Source organism: Gavia stellata, chromosome 1, assembly GCF_030936135.1.
Source record: "Gavia stellata isolate bGavSte3 chromosome 1, bGavSte3.hap2, whole genome shotgun sequence".
In the NCBI taxonomy this organism is placed as follows: Eukaryota; Metazoa; Chordata; class Aves; order Gaviiformes; family Gaviidae; genus Gavia; species Gavia stellata.
The window spans coordinates 99,701,765-99,719,842 of NC_082594.1; the positions used below are offsets into that span (position 1 = coordinate 99,701,765).

The 18,078-nt window shown below is 41.3% G+C and overlaps 1 protein-coding gene across 3 annotated transcripts; it reads left to right on the forward strand.

Moving 5' to 3' along the window:
- Positions 1-1,517: 1,517 nt before the first annotated feature.
- PSMG1 (proteasome assembly chaperone 1) lies at positions 1,518-10,751 on the forward strand. Of its 3 annotated transcripts, none has more exons than XM_059818179.1 (7): positions 1,518-1,648; positions 1,847-1,956; positions 3,380-3,531; positions 3,912-3,974; positions 6,450-6,648; positions 7,642-7,778; positions 8,841-10,751. In XM_059818179.1, the coding sequence occupies exons 1-7, from the start codon at positions 1,518-1,520 to the stop codon at positions 8,913-8,915; spliced, it is 867 nt and encodes a 288-aa protein (XP_059674162.1). In that variant the 3' UTR covers positions 8,916-10,751. The 3 variants fall into 3 exon arrangements, with proteins under 3 accessions (XP_059674162.1, XP_059674170.1, XP_059674176.1); XM_059818187.1 differs by having other exon boundaries at positions 3,927-3,974; XM_059818193.1 differs by lacking the exon at positions 3,912-3,974.
- Positions 10,752-18,078: the final 7,327 nt, after the last annotated feature.

Sequence of the window (18,078 nt, forward strand, 5' to 3'; positions counted from 1 at the left end):
CCAGTATAGGAATAAATGCTAGCATAATAGCTCTTAAGTGAACGTCAAGAGGTTTTTTTATTAAACAGCTAAAATGGGGTTGGTATTAGAAATTGTATTTCTAATTCAGGCTTAGATTTAAAAAGATTTACTTTCTCGCCCTTTTTCAGGTGCTGTATTCTCTGTCATAACACACTCATGCACTGCATGTTCATGGTGATCCCTGAAAGCTGGGAGAAGGTTCTGGCCACTGTATCTGTGTATGCGAGAGGGAATTACTGTCCCAGGGACCGTAACACTTTATTTTCTAAGCAAGGCAAATACTGTTTTGTATTTCCTAATTTTATACATGCAGACAGGTTCCGAAGAGCCAGTAGGAGGAGAAATGATTAAACTGGAAAGGGACTTTTAACCCTTTCACCCTCTAAGAGTTTGAATTTTTTTTTTTTTATTTATTTAAATGAGCATGCTTACTCTTACCAGAACTGGCTCTTCTAAGCCTTGCAGAAAGCAGTTCCTGGTAATTTTAATCAGGCAGCATTCTTTGTTTGGTCTAGCTGTACTCAGGGAAGTAAAGTGATGTAGTAGACCTGTAAAAGTAGTACTTTAAATAAAGCTGCTTAATGCGATGCATTTGTAAGCTGGGTTGTGGGGGTTTTTTGGTGTGTGTGGGGGTGGTGTGTTTTTGTTTTAAAGCAGGACCTGAATCTGGGATAGTGAATAGGCTAACGGGGAGCATGAACAGAGGAAAATACTGAAAGTGCAGGACAGAAGCGTAGGAGAATCAGATTCTTTAAAAGGCGCTTACGATGTACATGTAGAAGTGGACCAAAGTAAAGCTATACATAAAACTGTACCGTCACTGTACTCTTATTTGCACGTCTGGTATGTTTAACCTTGCTCTCTTTGGGTTTCTCTCCGTACATGCGACGTGGTATCCCATCGCAGGCGGGGCCGGGAGGGCTTCTGCTCTGGGCTGCTCCCTTTTAAGCAAGGCAGGCAAGCTCACGTACGGTGTGTGCCGCATCGGCCCCCTCGCTGCCGCACCCGCGGGGTGCAGGGGGCGGCTTGTGGAGGGAGCGGGGGCTGTGCCCTCCCTGCTGGGGGTCCCCCGCCCTCGCCCCGCCCTGGTTCCGAGACTTCACCGCCGCCGCTCCCCCTCGCCGCTGCCCCGTGAAGCGGAACCTCCTGCCGCCGGTGGCTGGCACGGCGGCGTCGCAGGCTGCGCCGGAGGGACGAGGCCTGCGCTAGAGGCTGGGTGCGGGTACGCGGTGCGAGGCCGGGAGAAGCCGTGCAGCAGGACGGGGGCTGCAGCGAGGGGGGGTGCGGGGGGGTGGCTCCGCTCCGCAGGCCTTCCCGCCGCCGGGCGGGCCTTCCCCGGGGGGCAGGCGGTAGAAGCGGCCCTTCCCGGCGGCCCGCTCTGTGGTCTGCGGCGCCAGAGCGTCACCCGGCGGAGCGGAACTCGGTGGTGCCGGCGCACCAGAGTGTCTCGGCGCGCAGGCGCGTTGCCCAGCGGGGTGAGTGGCGGGGCGGCGGCGATGGCGACCTTCTTCGGGGAGGTGGTGGTGGCGCCGTCCCGCGCCGGCGTGGACGATGAGGAGTCGGCGGAGGAGGCCCGCGAGGAGACGCCCGAGGACCGAGAGATCCGCAGGGAGCTAGAGAAGAAGAGGTAGCGGCGCGGGGCGGGCGTGGGGGCGAGCGGGCGCAGCCCCACGGGGCACCCCGGCCGCTCTCCTCGCCGCTGTGGCGGCCGCCTCCCCCATGTCCCCCGCGACGGACCCGCAGCGGCGGCCTGGGCTGGGGCTGGGGCCCTGGCGGGACCGGGCCGGGGGAGCGCTGCTCCACTTCCCTCCGCCTCTTTTGCCAGGGAGATCGACGTCCTCTGGACCCTGAAGTCGGGCGCGTCTACGGGAAGCTCTGCCGACGAGCCGTTTGTGTGCTCTAAATTTATAGTAGCGATAGGACATAACGCTGCAGGTGGGTGGTGCAAACTGCGAGAACAAACCGACTGAGACTCTGAAATGCCGTTGTTCTTTTGCTGTTGGCTAAATTTGAGAAGGCAGGAGGTTGGAAGAAAGGGTAAGGGTGCCAGGACACTCCCTTTGCCATAGTCTATTTATTTTAACGTGTGTCTCTGCTGTAAGAATGGTCCTTAAGGGTGTCCAGCTCTTCGTTTAGGAAACCGAGTTCTAACCCTGAGGCAGCTGAGCTGTCTAGCGAAAGCCGAAGTGAGTCTGTACATGTAAAACAGGTTTTGTTACAGCTGCTTATTCCCCCTGTCAGATCATGGTAAAATGATATATCTTCAATTGAAGGGCAGAAGCAAAGTATGTTTTGGTTTTGGATTTTAGTTGGGACGACCCCCCCTTTTCCTTTATCTGACTTTTGTTTGGTAGACTTTCCAGGATTGTTTGTTAATTGGCAAAAGTTTCCTTTTAATAGTAGCAAGTTGCTCAGTGCAGTCTAGTGTCTTGAAATAGGGATCTGTCAAAGATACAAAACTACAGGTCAATAAGCTGTAATTTGTTTAATTTCTAAGGAACAGTGATTTTTTTTAAGATTTTTTTTTTACTTTCTCTTGATCAGTCAGTCCCTTTTTCACATTCTAATTCCCCACTTGTTCAAAATGCCCTCTTTTGAGGTGGTTTTTTACTCATTAGGCCTAAGTCTTGAAACACCCTCTCCCCTTCCCACACACACTTACCAAGGTCTTGAGTTTTTTAATAGTTCTTTCCCTGTGGATATAAAGAAGTTTTAAGTCTCCCTTACATTTACGTCATATTTAGATGATGTTTAGATGATATCTAAGTTAACTTTGCTAATTTGTTTTTTCTTTGTTCAGGTTTTTCCTTGAAAAATAGTTACAGATACTTTAGATCTGTCTTCTGTTTAATTTTTGACCAGAATTTGATTTATGAACATTTGATTTAGGATCTCTTTTTGCCACTAAGTCATGCAGACTCTTGTCTCTGCTTCCTAGAGCCAGTGTAATAGTTCTACCTTGCTGGTGTAGTGACTTTTTAAAATATTTTTTTTAGTGAGAAATCTGTTACAACTGGTATGTCAAGAAGTATTAGCAACTTAATATTTACATCCTTACTGTATACTAAAGGAATCAAAGTGGGCCATAGTGATATAATTACTAATAATACATGTTTTTGATGTTAGGGATCTGTATATGTAGAACTGCTCTTTATCTTTTAAAGTCTTGATTTGGTGAGGTTGCTCACATTCTTGATCTTTGGTGTATTTGGCTAATAAATGTATGTTGCTAAAATAAGTTATTACATTTTTTTTTAACTTAAGATTGCAAAGAAATAATCTAATTCAGCTTGGGTATTTATTTGGAAAACAAAGATTATATTCTTTATAAATTAACAGTATTTATTGGTTTTTGCAGCTTTCCTGTCATCTTTTATTCTGGATTCTGTCTGTTGGGAAGTAGTTGGAGTTACGAAGCTGTGGAATGAGTGGTGTCGAACATCCAACACAACAAATGTCCTCCCAACAGATTCTTTCTGTTTGTTCTACCGATTAATATCAGATCCGACAGTAAGTGACTTATGCATTAATTCCTCTATATTTTAGCCTTCTGAAAAAGAGAGCAGCCTTCATCCACCCCCTACCCTGCTCAGGGCAAACAAATCATTAAGGCTGTAGTATTCTGGATAAATTTCATCAAAAATCTGAAGGGTCATTATGCTCGCTAAAACTATTTGAAGTTCTCACGCGTGAAGTTCAGTACAAAGATGTATGACAGCCTGATGGCTTCACATCAGTTGTGAATGAATAGTTCTTGCTGAAATAGAGTTGAAGCAGCCCAAGAAAACCAAACAAGTTGTTGGCTGCTGTCACATTGTCTTTACACGTGATTATGAGCTGTTGTTGTGCTCTTTAAACCACTTGCTTACACAACTTTTTTTTTTTTTAAGGTTTTGTTGTGCCAGTGTAGTTGCTACGTTGCTGAGGATCAACAGTTCCAGTGGCTTGAAAAGGTAAAACTGTCAAGACAACAAATTGAGCAATGAAATCTTAGGGGTGGGGATCTGCAACTTAGTGCAAGTGCCTTTTCTTCTCTGATATTCAAAATATGACAGCATTGTAAATAACTGTTTTCCCTGTGGCTTGCTTTTCTTTAGTATTCAGCAAAGGAACAAATTTACTATCTGCAGATTCTGTGAAATTCCTTTCTAGATGCTGCTAGTTGTATCTGCTGTAACTTACCAACTTTGTGCAATTACTTCTTTTGGACAGTTTCAATTTTGTTGCACTTAACTACTTTCCAAGCCATTTTCCTCTTTCGCATAAATTTTCTATGGCTTATTTCAGCTCTGGGAGAATCCTTCCTTAAAAAATTAATAGCATAACTGCATTTGTATGGCTGCCAAAGGATCACCAGACAAACCTGTTATGAAACTCATGATGGATGGTGTCTTCACTAATGGGTGTGTTCTGTTCCTTTCACAAGGAGAAATTCTAAAGGAAGGTGCCTCCAAAGCAGTATCTGTCCCATTTGTTCATAGACTTACTACGCGAAGTGCCTTACCCCAGCATCATTCAGGTACACAAATGCTGCTGGGTCATTCAGGTCCCTCCAAATATCATCATGTTGATTTTAATAAGATAAAGCCGCGGGGAGAATGTTCTGGCTGTTGGTTTTCTTTATGGATTTGGGCCGCTGCTTAGCCTCAAGGAAGTATGGCTTATTTTGTCTTGCGGTCTGTCTGCTAACCTACCTTCCTTTAAATGTCTGCTGATCTGATGAACAAGCAGAGATTCTAAAGCTATTATGTTACCCTGAAGTTGTGTAAGGCTGTGGCTAGAGTTACAAAGAGTGAGATAAAAACTGGTGTCTCCACTGAGAGCAAGTCCTCAGCCTGAGCTGAGTGATACCTGCTCAGACTAGCCTGCCAGCTGGCCCAGACAGCGCATGGGAGGGATTACTTGGTTGCGAGGGAGAACCTTACAAGCATCTCAGTGTGAGGGAGCCAGAGAGATTATGAGAAGGCAGAGAGGGTCGAAAACAGGGGTAACTTCACTGAATGATACAGGGTTTTCAGACCCAAGTTTGTGGAAAACTAGCCTTTTGTGGTTCCTTGGCTTGTTGAAGAGTTTAATTTGCTTTGGTGGGGGGTAATGGTTCACTTTGAAGTTTAGAAACCCTAAGACCTAAAACATTTTGGTTTTGCTGTATTCCACACATTCTTGCACTTCATTTAAACTGGGATTACAGAAGAAAGGTGATTGTGGTTTTGCTGTCTTCCCTATTTGTGTTTTTCCAGCTTTTTGTGCATATGTGTTAGTTCAAATGCAGGTGTTCATGAACAGTAGGAGTGTACAGTTTTACCAAGTGAATGTTCTTGAGTATTTTTAGACTTCATGGTTATTGGTATTTTTAAACGTACAGCAGAAATGTTATGCTGATAATCTTCTGCTTTTAGTGTGAGTTACAGACTTGTTCTGTATGCTTCATAAATTCTGATTCACTGAGCATCTTCACAGTCTCTGAGTCATATTTTTACTTCTGTATCTGTTTTCTCAGAAGTGATCACTGACAAAATGAGAACATACAGACTAACGTTTCGCAGTAATGCACACCAGCCAATGTTTCCAACAAAGTAAATACACTGTAAATTGAAAATATGTGTGCTTCTGAAAAGTTACCAGTTTTACGTTACAGTGATAACGTGCTGATGTGAGGGAACAGTCAGCATCCATATACAGAAACAGGCAAGTTTCTGTAATGTTTACCAAATTCCCTATTTCCTTATTGATCATAAATCTGAAGAGGACAATGTAAAGGGAGGGTGCAGGTTTATCACCCTTCTCCTCATTTTGGCATACGTTCTTTAAAAACAATGGAAGGCTGCGCAGCATATTGGTGTTTTGTGACGGCATGCAATGGGTCCAAAAATATGTTTTGTATACTGTTTTTGAAACTTGTTTCTTTGAGTTTGAGGAAAACTGTGGAAAAATGAATGTTCTTTTTCTCAATTGTCAATTCAACTCGAATATAATTAAATAAAATCTGAGTATTTAAAATGAAGACTCTTCAAGTACTGGAAAACATCTGGGGAGCACAATTTCCATTTCAATTGTCTTGCAGCTTAGCAAACTGCCTTCCTGTCATAAGCAGCCTCGTTTTATTTGGACTCCTTTTTCTTTCTACAATCACCATTAGTAAAAATAGTAAGTCTTAATATATTTGCAGGTGAATAGAAAGTGCTCTCAAGAAGATCAATAGACTTGGGAAATATGTTAGTGGTTCTTTTGGTTTCTTTGTCTCCATCCCAAGTGCAATGCATGTGAAACTTCTACCTAAAGGTTGTGATTCAAATTTTAGTTAGTCCTGCAAACCTGAATTAAACTGCTGTTTGCCATCTGCACTGAAATTGAAATGAATCTTTGTGGTTTTACGCTGTTATTGTGAGAAGATAAATTTTGCTTATGCATTAACATTTTTATTTCAGGTTTTTGGCTGTATGCAAAAGGAAGGCTTGCAAGTAACCGTTCTTTCAACGTGTCCTGTAGCTGATTATAAAACTCAAGAATCCACTTTAACACTTCCATCTCCATTTCTGAAAGCCTTGAAGACAAAAGAATTCAAAGATCAGGTCTGCTGCCCACTGCTGGAACAACCTAACATTGTGCGAGATCTTCCTGCTGCTGGTATTTTGCAATTCCAATTATTTACAAGGCTGTTGGTGGCAATACAAAATTCACTTTGAAGAGCATCCCATTGCAATTAGAATTTTTACTTAATTGTGTGAACTGGCTAACAAGTTAGCTTTTTGAAAATTAATTCCTAACAGTTTGACATCTTACATGTTGCCTTGTGAAATAGGGACAAATTTCAAAACCACCCACAAATCCTTTTACCCCTTATGTGCAGGACATAAGTACTAGCAAATTCTTCAGTATAGCCTCACAAAGGGTATTGTTTATTGGGTTTTTGGGGCATTTTTCTTATGAACTAAATATGTTTTATTAAGAGTTATTTTCATCTGAGTATCCAAACTGAGGCTTATAAAGTCCTTTCTGCATATTACAAGTAAAGCAGGTTTCACAGTGCTGCTGATAGACCTCATGTAGAAGTTAGATTCAGATTTATTATGTAATGTAATAAAAACCCCAGACTTTTCGTTATAGAGCACCGAATTAGTGGTATCATTATCAGGAAAAACTTGTCTGGCAGGAGCTAGAAGTGGATTATTTTTCTAGAAAAAGTTTATCTTGTTTGCAGTTTGTTTTGAGTTTTTATGTTTGGTTGGGTTTTGGATTTTTCTTTTTTCTTTTTTTTTACAGAAGCTCGTATTATTTTTGTTTACCAATAATACACGGTTTCCAGTTAAGGTATTTGCCAGGAAGAAATAATCAGGTTGCCAGGAAGAAATATGTTTGGACTTGATGATCTTACAGGTCTTTTCCAACCTTAGTGATTCTGTGATTCTGCGAACTACATTTTACTAATTTTTGGTGGTTTATTTTCTTGTGTACCTGAGGAATGAGGGATGGCTGGTCTAGCAGTCAGGATCCTCAGTAGTTAATTTAGAAACTTTCATGCTTTTGAAGTTCTGGCCAGAATAAATGTGATTTTATACACAGAACTGAGATTCCTTCTCTGCTGAATGTAACACACATGTTCTTTTGACTTGTATTTAGTTTTGAGTTATTGTCAAGTATGGCAGATTCCTGCAGTGTTGTATCAGTGCTACACTGATGTCATCAAACTGGACACAGTTACAGTTGAAGCGTTCAAGCCTCTGCTTTCTTCTAAAATCCTAAAGAGTTTAGTCAAGGTAAAATTTCGTACTTAAACATTAATGGGAGGTTTGGTCTATTGTAGTCTGTCTTTCATCTCTTGCATTCTGCTGTTGATGCGCTCCTATAAGGATTCCACCTGAAAAAGCTGATGTATGTAATGTACAGAAATGTACAGACTTTATTGGCAGAGGACAATGATTTCTGGTACAGTACCTGCTGTAACTATTTACATGTGTTTAAGTTGCTTAGAAATAATGAGTCTACAGCTTCCCTCAAAACTTCATTTTGACTTTGCAAGCTCTTGTAGTGGTATTAGTATATCAGGGAGTAGTTTCTTGTGATTGTTTAAGCTGCAGTTTTCTTTTGGAAGTGTCTTATGTTAAAACCTTTAAGTATATTTAATTTTTTTTAACATTCTACATTCACGTGCAGGATGGCTCTGTTCTAGCTCTGTATCTACCTGTCTTGTGCAATATGTGAAAGCTTCTTAAGAAATTTATTTTGACCTATAACTTGTTTCTGGAATTAAAAGACTGAATTTCTAAAGATGATTCTGAACAGTTTTGCACTAATCAAGCAGCTCTGAAATCATGTCATTATAGCTACTAAAGTGAATGTTTTGCTCCTTTCTGAAATGTGTTTTAATTGAGGCATAGTTGGTTCAAAACACTCCTCGGTTTTGCCAACTGAACTTACATTTAAATGACAGAAGAGGTTTGTTTGTACTGAGGTATTTATTTCAGCTTTAAATGTGGGAATTGCAAGTTAGTTTTCATTACAGCTTATACTGGTCTGCTAAATAAGTCTAACAGACTAGTACGTAAATGTTTAAACTCTGAAGGAAAACAACAGCGGACATGCAGGCTCTTCCTCTCATATACAAGCGAGGAGGAATGCAAATTAACAAATCCCATTCTATGGTTGAACTGCAAATTCATTTGGAGCCTTTGGAAGACCTGAGTTTCGCTCACAGTTAACTTTTTAATCAAACTGATATTCCGAGTAATAAAAATCGGAATAGAGGACAGTGAGGCTTGTTTTGTTGTGTGTTGTTACCAGCAATGTAGCTAATGCTGATCATCTCTTCCTTTTCCTAGGATGTATCTGAAAGCACAAAGATTTTGAAGAAGTTACTGACAACCAATGAAACTCACAGTAATATCTATATCTAAAGAGGACATCTGTGATGCAGACTGCACTTTTGTAAACTCCAGTTTCTTCTCTAGAGGACATTTTGGAATTGTAGTTGTCTCCTTAAAAGTGGAATAAATTCCAGCAGATTTTTACTTCTGCACTCATTTTTGTTACTTTCAAATTTATTGCTACAAACACATATATTTCTTCTGCATGGCTTGGGAGACTTTCTTCTGGAGCAATTTTAGGAAAGTTATCTTGAATATGAAAAGCAACTTCTTTTTTTCCTCCTGAAGGGATTGTCTTATCTAAATGCAAACCTTTTATATGTAAAAGAGGAAATGCAGTTAAGGAATTCTGTCTATATCTAATGAGAACACCTATATTTTACTTTAAGTTGGGACACAGAAGTTTTCCTAATATTTGATCCTCTTTAAAGATTTGTCTTTGGTGGAGAAAATACGCTCTGCATCTTTTTACACACATAAATATATATAATTTTGTGTGTGTGTATGTATGAATGACTCATATGTGTGTGTGCACATACATTTTTATATATGTGTTGATACAAAATATAGTAAGTAAAGTATGGTAAATACCTTTAAAAGACTTACTAGTGGAAAATAAGCTTGCTTTACAGATTATTAGGAGGCAGGAATGTGGAGCTGTTTTAAACTGCATGGATGAGCTATGACTTGGATTCGCTGAGTAGATTGTCGCAGGTGTTTAGGATGCTGCCTGCAGATCTGGCAGGAAGAGATATGTGCCCACATTCAGATGCTGCAGCTTCTGTTTGCAGTGCCTTGCCGAGAGCTCGCTTTTGTTGGCAGTTCCAGGTTCTGACCTTGAGCAGGAGCCATAGAGGCGCAGGAGCATTCCCTGCTGTCAGATCTCTCACAGCAGTGGGAACTTCTCCCAGTGAAACAGGTTGGTAGTCTTGCAAGCTGCTTCAGCTGGATTTGCCAGGGCAAACTGATTTAATCTAGCTGCTTTAAAACTCCAAATTGCTGGCAACAGTAGGAATAGTACAAGATCTCTTATGCAGAGTATGTGATTTTTAGAAGAAAGTTCAAGTTTTAAAGTGTCTCAAAGAATTATCTGAAAGTTGGTAACAATTTCAGCAGTGTATTTAAAATACTTGTTAGGATTGGCATGCAGTTCTAAGTTGTATATATCCCCTGTTTAATTTAATGTTATGTTTAAGAAAATGATATTGAAGACAGTATTTCTGTTGCTACCAGGTAATTCGCTGGTGTTTTCACTGCACCAGAGATCTTTAAATTGTGTGTAGCTTATCCTTTTGGAACAAAAGGATAGCAGCTTCAAAGTTCTCTACTAAGTTTAACTTTGACTTAACACTGGATGCCCAGTGGACATTTTTGAACAGTGTATTCCTTTAACAAAACTGTCATCCCTTCAGGTTTGAAAGTGGTGAGCTTAGTGAACATCCACTGAAGCAAGTAACCCCTGGCTTCAGCAGATCTGCTACAACTTCTGGTTTTGGAAATTTTTAACTGCAAGATGTATCGCAGTTTCAACGGTAGTAGAATATCCTTGATGTGGATATCAAGTTGCATATCAGTTAAGACATTGATTCACATTTCTGTTAATATAATTACAGATAAGCAAGCAATTCTTGCTTTAAGTGGTACTGTATTTTGGAACAAACTCTAAAGCATGAAGTGCAGGACATGATTGCTTCTGTGTCGTTTTTTTTTTCCATTTCTGTGCAGGGTTTTAATTAAAACCTGTTTGTATGCGTGATCTGAGGTGAGAATTCTGTTGCTTTGAAAGAGTTGCAGGTTGGCTGCACCATTTTCTTGTGTACTGAACGTGTTTGATTCATAATAAATAAAAGTACATAACAATAAATATCTGTAATAATAAATATGCAGGCTCTTATAGGAATTGTAAATACACTTCTAGTATTGGTTTTATCACTCATGCGGTTTGCAATGTTTCAAAACAATTATCCATTGAAGTATAATTCAATTTTTACTACCTGGGTTTATGCTGAGGTGTGAGAATACTCTTAAACACCTTGAATAATAGTGGCAAACAAAACACTCTAGCAACTTGGAAAATGAAATTAGAAGGACTGAAAACTAGTGTATTGGCAGAATGCTCCGAAGGCTAATTATTCTTACTTCAAAAAGTGTGATAGGTCTCCATAGCTGGAAATGTTTACATAGGATGTGGTGCTTTTTCTCTTGGATACTGTGGAGCTAATGGTTTCACCCTGTGTATCCAGATACAGTTCTGTGATCCATATTGCAGATGAGGTCAAAGCTTTGTGCCATAGTAGTTCTCTCTGTCGTGAAACTATATAGGCCAGGGTATGTGCACACCGTATAGTCAGTAAGATTCTCCCTCATTGCTGTCAGCTGGATTGTGCTGTATAAATCTGAAATGTCAACCTTTTCCAATAGACAGTAAGTACTATAGGGCAGTGAAAGAAGATATTTTAATTTAAAATTCCTTTTCTCTTTTTCCATAATTTGATATATGCAGTAGCTCATATTCCCCCCTTAAAACAAATAATTCTGGAAGCATCAGAACTAATGATGCCCAAGTGTGTCATAAGATGTGAGCGTTGGTTGAAGATTTTTTTGTATTTGAAGATTGCCAAGTTTGGTGTTTTTTTCTTGTATGCTCTCCACTATCTAGTAAGAGTCTGCAATAAGGTTTCTCTTTGTTTCTAACAGCTGCTGGGTTTTGTAATACTTGTAGGAGCATATAAACTTAAAACTCTTCTGTCAAATGTGGCAGATGGTTTCAAAAGCTTTGGGGGAAGACATGCATTCTTGCCTGCATGTCTGAAATGTGATTATATAAGACTTGTTTCCTTAAGGTGCTGGGCTAAATGCAAATGATGAAACCAGACAGAGTAATCTATTAGACTGGAAGAGTTTTCTTTTTCCAGTTTTCAAATCATCTAAGCCAATTGCTACGCCTTTTTTTTTTTTTCCCCCCAGATAACACTGAGCTGTCGTCTGCTGAAGAATGTTGTCTTCCAAACCAAGGACACAGCCTCTTCTCAAGTCTAATCTGCTTTATCACGCTGCAAAATGTATTTGGTAGGCAGACGTGTTCTCTCTTTCCTCGAAGGCTCTGACTCAAAGGTGATATGCCTGACCTAATTCTTAAGTCCTGGAATCACAGTGCTCTTTAATGAGGCTCCTTAACTTTTGGCTTGTAACGTGTTGGTGTCTGTGCAGTTCATTTCACAGGTGTATGAGTACAGGACTGTACAGACATCATTAGAAAGTAATGTCCAAGCCAGGAAATCTGGGTTTTATTTGAATTTGTTACAAAACCTCCACGTTTGAATGCCCAAACAAGCAATACTGCTGCTTTTTTTGCTTTTGCTTTCCCTGTAGTTGTTGTGGTCACATACAGTGCAATGACTCTCCAGTAATAAAATTCTTGCTGTCTTTTGAAAGTCCAGCATGAAAACATTATGCCCTGCTCTGCATCCTGAGCACTTCTCTATCCCATTATGTTCCTTCTGGATTTGACATGATGTACCAGTTCTCCTTCCTGTACAATTTCTCCTTCCTGTGTGCCATCAGCAGAAACACTGGTACTGTGCACAAAAGCATGAGCCCGAATGTTCCTGTTGGAGACCAAGCCTTTTGTGGTACTAAAGCAGTTGGAGCTCATGTCCAGGAGGTTGCTTTCAGTGACTGTCTGCCTCCTATCCAGTAACGTGCTCCCTGAACCTTGTTCATAGACCTCTGTGTTCCCACTGGACAACAGAGATGAGGTAGAAAAGAGCTTTATTCTTTCGTCAACCCATCCGTGTGATGCACATCTCTTTCCTCCTTCCTATGTAAAGGTCTCCTCATCTTACTGCATGGCTCTAGCAAACAATTTAAGTCTTCCTAGACTCCGGCCTTCTCATGCTGGCAGCAAATATCTCAGGCTCCACCCTGCGAACTGCTTTGTTGTCAAAGCCTCAGAGGAAGAACCTCACTTAGGACATGCAATTTTACAATTTCTGTGCCAAAAACCGTATTAAAACATTTGGGAAATCAAGCAGGCAAAATTTAGGAAAATCCTGGAAGTTTGCCCTGCAAACTTTAATTCAGTCCCCACCCAATGCCTGAAGACATTTGCATCTTCAATTGCAACTTTAGGCGCTTTTTCCTGGATAAAGCTACCCTGCTGAAGGGCACTGCTCAATTATGACAGCGTGTGGGGGAGGAAGCTCAGGATGAGATGGCTGGTTTCATTTCTCCCCCGTGTTGGAGAGTGTGATAACTGAGGCAAGTGAGTGCTCTCATGGCCCATAAAGGAGGAATGTGTTTCTGCCTCAACTTCAGGTGAGAGTTTCTTCAGTAATGCTAGGCTAGCCCTGTAAATGACAATTTGAAATGCAGCTGGTATCTGTATATTTTGTGGGTGAACAAGCTGAGGTACCTAGAGCCTGACTTGCTGATGTGTTGAGCGCTTGCAAGTTGAGTTGTAAGAACAAAGCTGGATCAGGATGCTGAAAGTAGAAATATTATAGTGAAACTCGAAACCATGTTTGAAACATTGCAGGTAATGAAAAAGATTTTTTTAAAAGGCAAGTATTTTGTTCAACCTTGGATGTTCTTTCTGATTTTTTTTTAAATGTTCTGTTTTGTGTCTAAAACACTGAAAAATCTAAATGAGCTAAGAATGAAATGAAAATAGGAGAGATTAATGATTTTTTTCAGTGTATTCAGATAGGCATATTTTTCCCTTTAAATATTTTAGACTAAAAATTTTGACAGCTGCTGCACCTAACAGCAACTGACATTAATGGGCACCTCTATCTAGCCGAGTGAGTTCAGAGCTTTGAGTTAAGGCTTTCTTACTTTATAAGAAACACTGAGATGCTGTTGATAGATATCCTAGAATAGTTGATGAGCAAAAGTACTTGAGAATGCCATACAATAAATACTATGGGAAACTGTTAACTTACAGGGATAAAAATGCACAGCACTTGTTTTGCTTTGATAGCAAGGTATCCTGAGATGTCTTCAGTGAGGGAAGAACACCAAAGACCCTGAACGGTATGTATGTGGAAGAAAGTTAAAGGTTGAATGGCAGGCTATAGTCTCAAGTTTTTTTGCTTTCAAATAATTGCATAACCAAATGTTTAAATGTTCTATGTATGCGATGTTATGTACTTGCCTGGGTAATTGCTTTAAAGTAGAAAATGTTTTGTAAGAATGGTGATGTACCTTCAAAGGGCAGTTTCTTAACATAAGCATTTACTGAAAAGACCATGGGTTCTTCCCCTGTTTTAATCAGAGGATTACAGCGTGCTTTCATACCCTAAAACGACTATATTTCTTATGTTCAGGATTGATATTTGAATTCTTCTGTTAGGTCTGATTTGGTCTTGGATCCCTTTTCATGGTCCGCTGAAATTAAAGCTGTCTCTTTTCCATCAGCTCTATAGACTTTAAAGCCAATCTGCTGCTTCGTAGGGAATTAACAAAAGGGGGAATGAAAATAATAGTCACAATCACTAAAGGCAGCAATTTGATTACTGAACAGATGAATGGTGAATGTACAGCCTCACTTAAAAAAAAAACAAAACAAAAACCTGTGGGTAGAAAGGTTGTAGCTGGAAGGTTGTATGAGAACAGAGGCAGCCAGTCTGGAAAGGTGAGAGCACAGTAGAGAAAACCTTAGCACTGACCATCCTATAAAATTACGGTTTGAGACGGTTCTGAAATACAAATAGGTTGTAAGGTGGGTTAGCTATTCCCTGCTGGCCTGAGTAACATTCTTGCAGGTCACAAAGAATGCTTTTGTGCTGCTCCACTTAACTCACTTCCAAATTGGATTGAAAAAGATATTTTTTGTGGAGAACAAGCACAGCGAGCAAGTACAAAATACCGTGCCTGGCTAGTTCCACCCTTAAACCCTGGAGGACACTTGCAAGAAACCCTGCGGATGCTGTCAGAAACAAGCAGTTCTTTTGTTCACTACTTAGAAAGTGCTGGTGCAAAACTCTTCAACCTGAAACCAGAATTAAGAGTCCCCAACGTAGCTCCATCCAGTTACTGGTTTTTTTTTTTCCAAGTGACAGGAAGCAAGCACATTTGAGATAACCTTGTAGTGCCATGTGTGAGGAGATGCTCTGCAATAGTGGATTCAGCACCTGCCCTTACACTTTTTACTTTTTTATGTTCTTCCACTTCTCTAAGAGCTGTATGAGAGTGTATGTGAGGAATACTTACTTTTAATAACTATTGAAATTTAGTAGGGTTTTTTTTAACAAAAAATAATTCAGTCTGTGGGTTTTTTATAAATAGACTTATACCCAGGTGTGGTGGTAAGCACATTTTCTATCTTTATGAACATGAACTTCATCTCCTACAGGGCTTGTTGCAGAGATCTTACAAGTGAAAATCAAGTATGAATTCCCACAGTTCCCAGCTGACACCCTGTCTGGCAAGTAAAGAAATTCTGGATAGTGCAGGTTTGTCTAGCATAATTTTCACTGAAGGTTTTGTTGGCTCTAACTGTGAATGCTCTGTTTTGTGTCCTACTGGACAACTATCCTATTACTTGCTTTTCTGAGCGTCCCGATATGGAAGTCACTGAGAGGTCAGATAATCAAAACTGCAGGCTGGTTGGTTCTGTGGTGCTCTCGTTAGGTCATGCAGAGAGGGAATTAGAAAGGCAAAAGCCCAGCTAGAGCTCAACCTGGCCGTGATCGTAAGGGATAACGAAAAATGTTTTCACAAATACATTAACAACAAAAAGAGAGCGAAGGAGAATCTCCATCCTTTACTGGATGCGGGAGGGAACATTGTCACCAAGGGTGAGGAAAACGCTGAGGGACTTAATGCCTCCTTTGCCTCAGTCTTTAATAGCCAGACCACGTATCCACAGGGTATTCAGCTCCCTGAGCTGGAAGGCGAGGATGGAGAGCAACATAAACTCCCTGTGATCCAGGAGGAAGCAGTTAACAACCTGCTATGCCACCTGGACACTCACAAGTCTATGGGGCCCGATGGCATCCACCCAAGGGTGCTGAGGGAGCTGGCGGAGGAGCTTGCCAAGCCGCTCTCCATCATTTATCAACAGTCCTGGTTAACAGGGGAGGTCCCGGATGACTGGAGGCTTGGCAACATGACGCCCATCTACAAGAAGGGCCAGAAGGAGGATCCGGGGAACTACAGGCCTGTCAGCCTGACCTCGGTGCCGGGGAAGATTGTGGAGAGGCTCATCTTGAGGGCGCTCACAGGGCACATGCAGGACAACCAAGGGATCAGGCCCAGCCAGCACGGGTTCATGAAAGGCAGGTCCTGTTTGACGAACCTGATCTCCTATGACCAGGTGACCCGCCGAGTGGATGAGGGAAAGGCTGTTGATGTTGTCTACCTGGACTTTAGTAAAGCCTTCAACACTGTCTCCCACAGTATTCTCCTGGAGAAGCTGGTGAATCGTGGCTGGTCTGAGCGACAGGACAAGAGGAAGTGGCCTCAAGTTGCGCCAAGGGAGGTTTAGGCTGGATATTAGGAAAAATTTCTTTACTGAGAGAGTGGTGAAGCATTGGAACAGGCTGCCCAGGGAGGTGGTGGAGTCACTGTCACTGGAGGTGTTCAAAGAACATGTGCACGTGGCATTGTGGGACATGGTTTAATGGGCATGGTGGTGTTGGGTTGATGGTTAGAGTTGATGATCTTGCAGGTCTTTCCCAACCTTAATGATTCTGTGATTTGTGGCGACACTGCTTTCTAAGGCTTGTGTAAAATTTAGGTTTTCGCTAACTTTTTCAGTTAATTTAAGAATTGTCTTTAAAAACGTCTGGATGGAAATATTTATACAAGTCAACGCTGAGATCAAATTTTGTATCGGCTCAGTTCTGAGATGGTCTTTGACTCTGTTCTGATTCAGGCTCAGCTGTGTCTGATGTTATTCTGCTTCAAGCAGTAAGAGTCCCGTACTTGATGTGGTTACCCTGAATGTGCTCAAAATTATGTGTGTTGGAAAATAAAATGTTCATGAACGGGATGGCTCACAGCAGGTGGGCCCACAGCATGAGGCTCCCCCTTCACCGAGTATCATCCCAGCTCCCCTTCGTATGTGTGCTATTCCCTTTCCCGATTGCAGATCGTGCCTTCACAGGGATCACCTGGAAGCATAAAGACATATGCTAGCTCTTAGGAAGTAAAACAGCAGATGTGCTAGCTGAGATCTCAGGCCCAAGGAGCTCAGGTGGTGCTGTAGGGTGCTTCTCAAGGTTATGGCATCCACTTCTACACTGTGGGACATAGGGAATCGAGTAAGGCAACTCTTTTCTGTCACGGCAGTAGAGCTAGTGCTTCCCCCAAAGAAGGTGCAAAAGTTCCTGCTTTGAAAACCACCTTCTGTGGTTGTCAGAGCAGCCCAGTAAAACCACAGGCTGCAGAAGTGGGTTTCCATGTTGCACATGCTGATGTGAATCATGTACTCCCTTCCAGCCAGGACCCAAACTCCCCAGCTGCATCCCCAGAGCTCTGCACCACGTGAGTGCATCAGGCAAGAGGTTCCTGCTCATTCATTAAGAAGCAGCTCACTCAAAATAGGAATAAATGCTGAGTCTTACTCAGAGTAAGTAGGGCTCTTTAATAGCACATTTATTTAGCTTTCACAGTACTTCACGAACAAAGAAAGAGGACCAAAAGCAGTTGTTTGACTTTGTAGGTCTCAGTTTTCATTCTGCATTACACTTGCAGTGTGCACTTCAAGTTAGACATTAAAATTCAGATCAGGTGGTAAAGGTCTTCACCTAATCAGTATGGGGTAGAGAAAGTAATGCTGTAATGCTCACAGAAACGGTCACTTGTCTGAAAGGAAAGTAGCTTGCCTTAACTTTTTACATCACCTCTACCTAGGGGGTGCTGCTAAGTGTTTCTGCAGAGCAGTCTGCTGTCACAGCTGTGATGCTGCATAGCAAGTCCGTAATGTTTTGAAAGTGGCCTTTAATGTTTGAACTTCCAGAAAGCCAGCCTAGTATTCTCTAGTGTTGACATGTGGCTTCCAGACTTTAAAATCCAATACATGTTATGAAAATGCATGAATGTTGAATTTAAACCATATTTTAATAATTTGGCCACCTGTATAATATCCTAATAATCTTAAAATAGAGAACTTGAGATCCTCTGCAAAACTATTTGTAGCAGATGTGAAATCTTTGGTGTATTCTACACATTTACATGCTGGGGGACA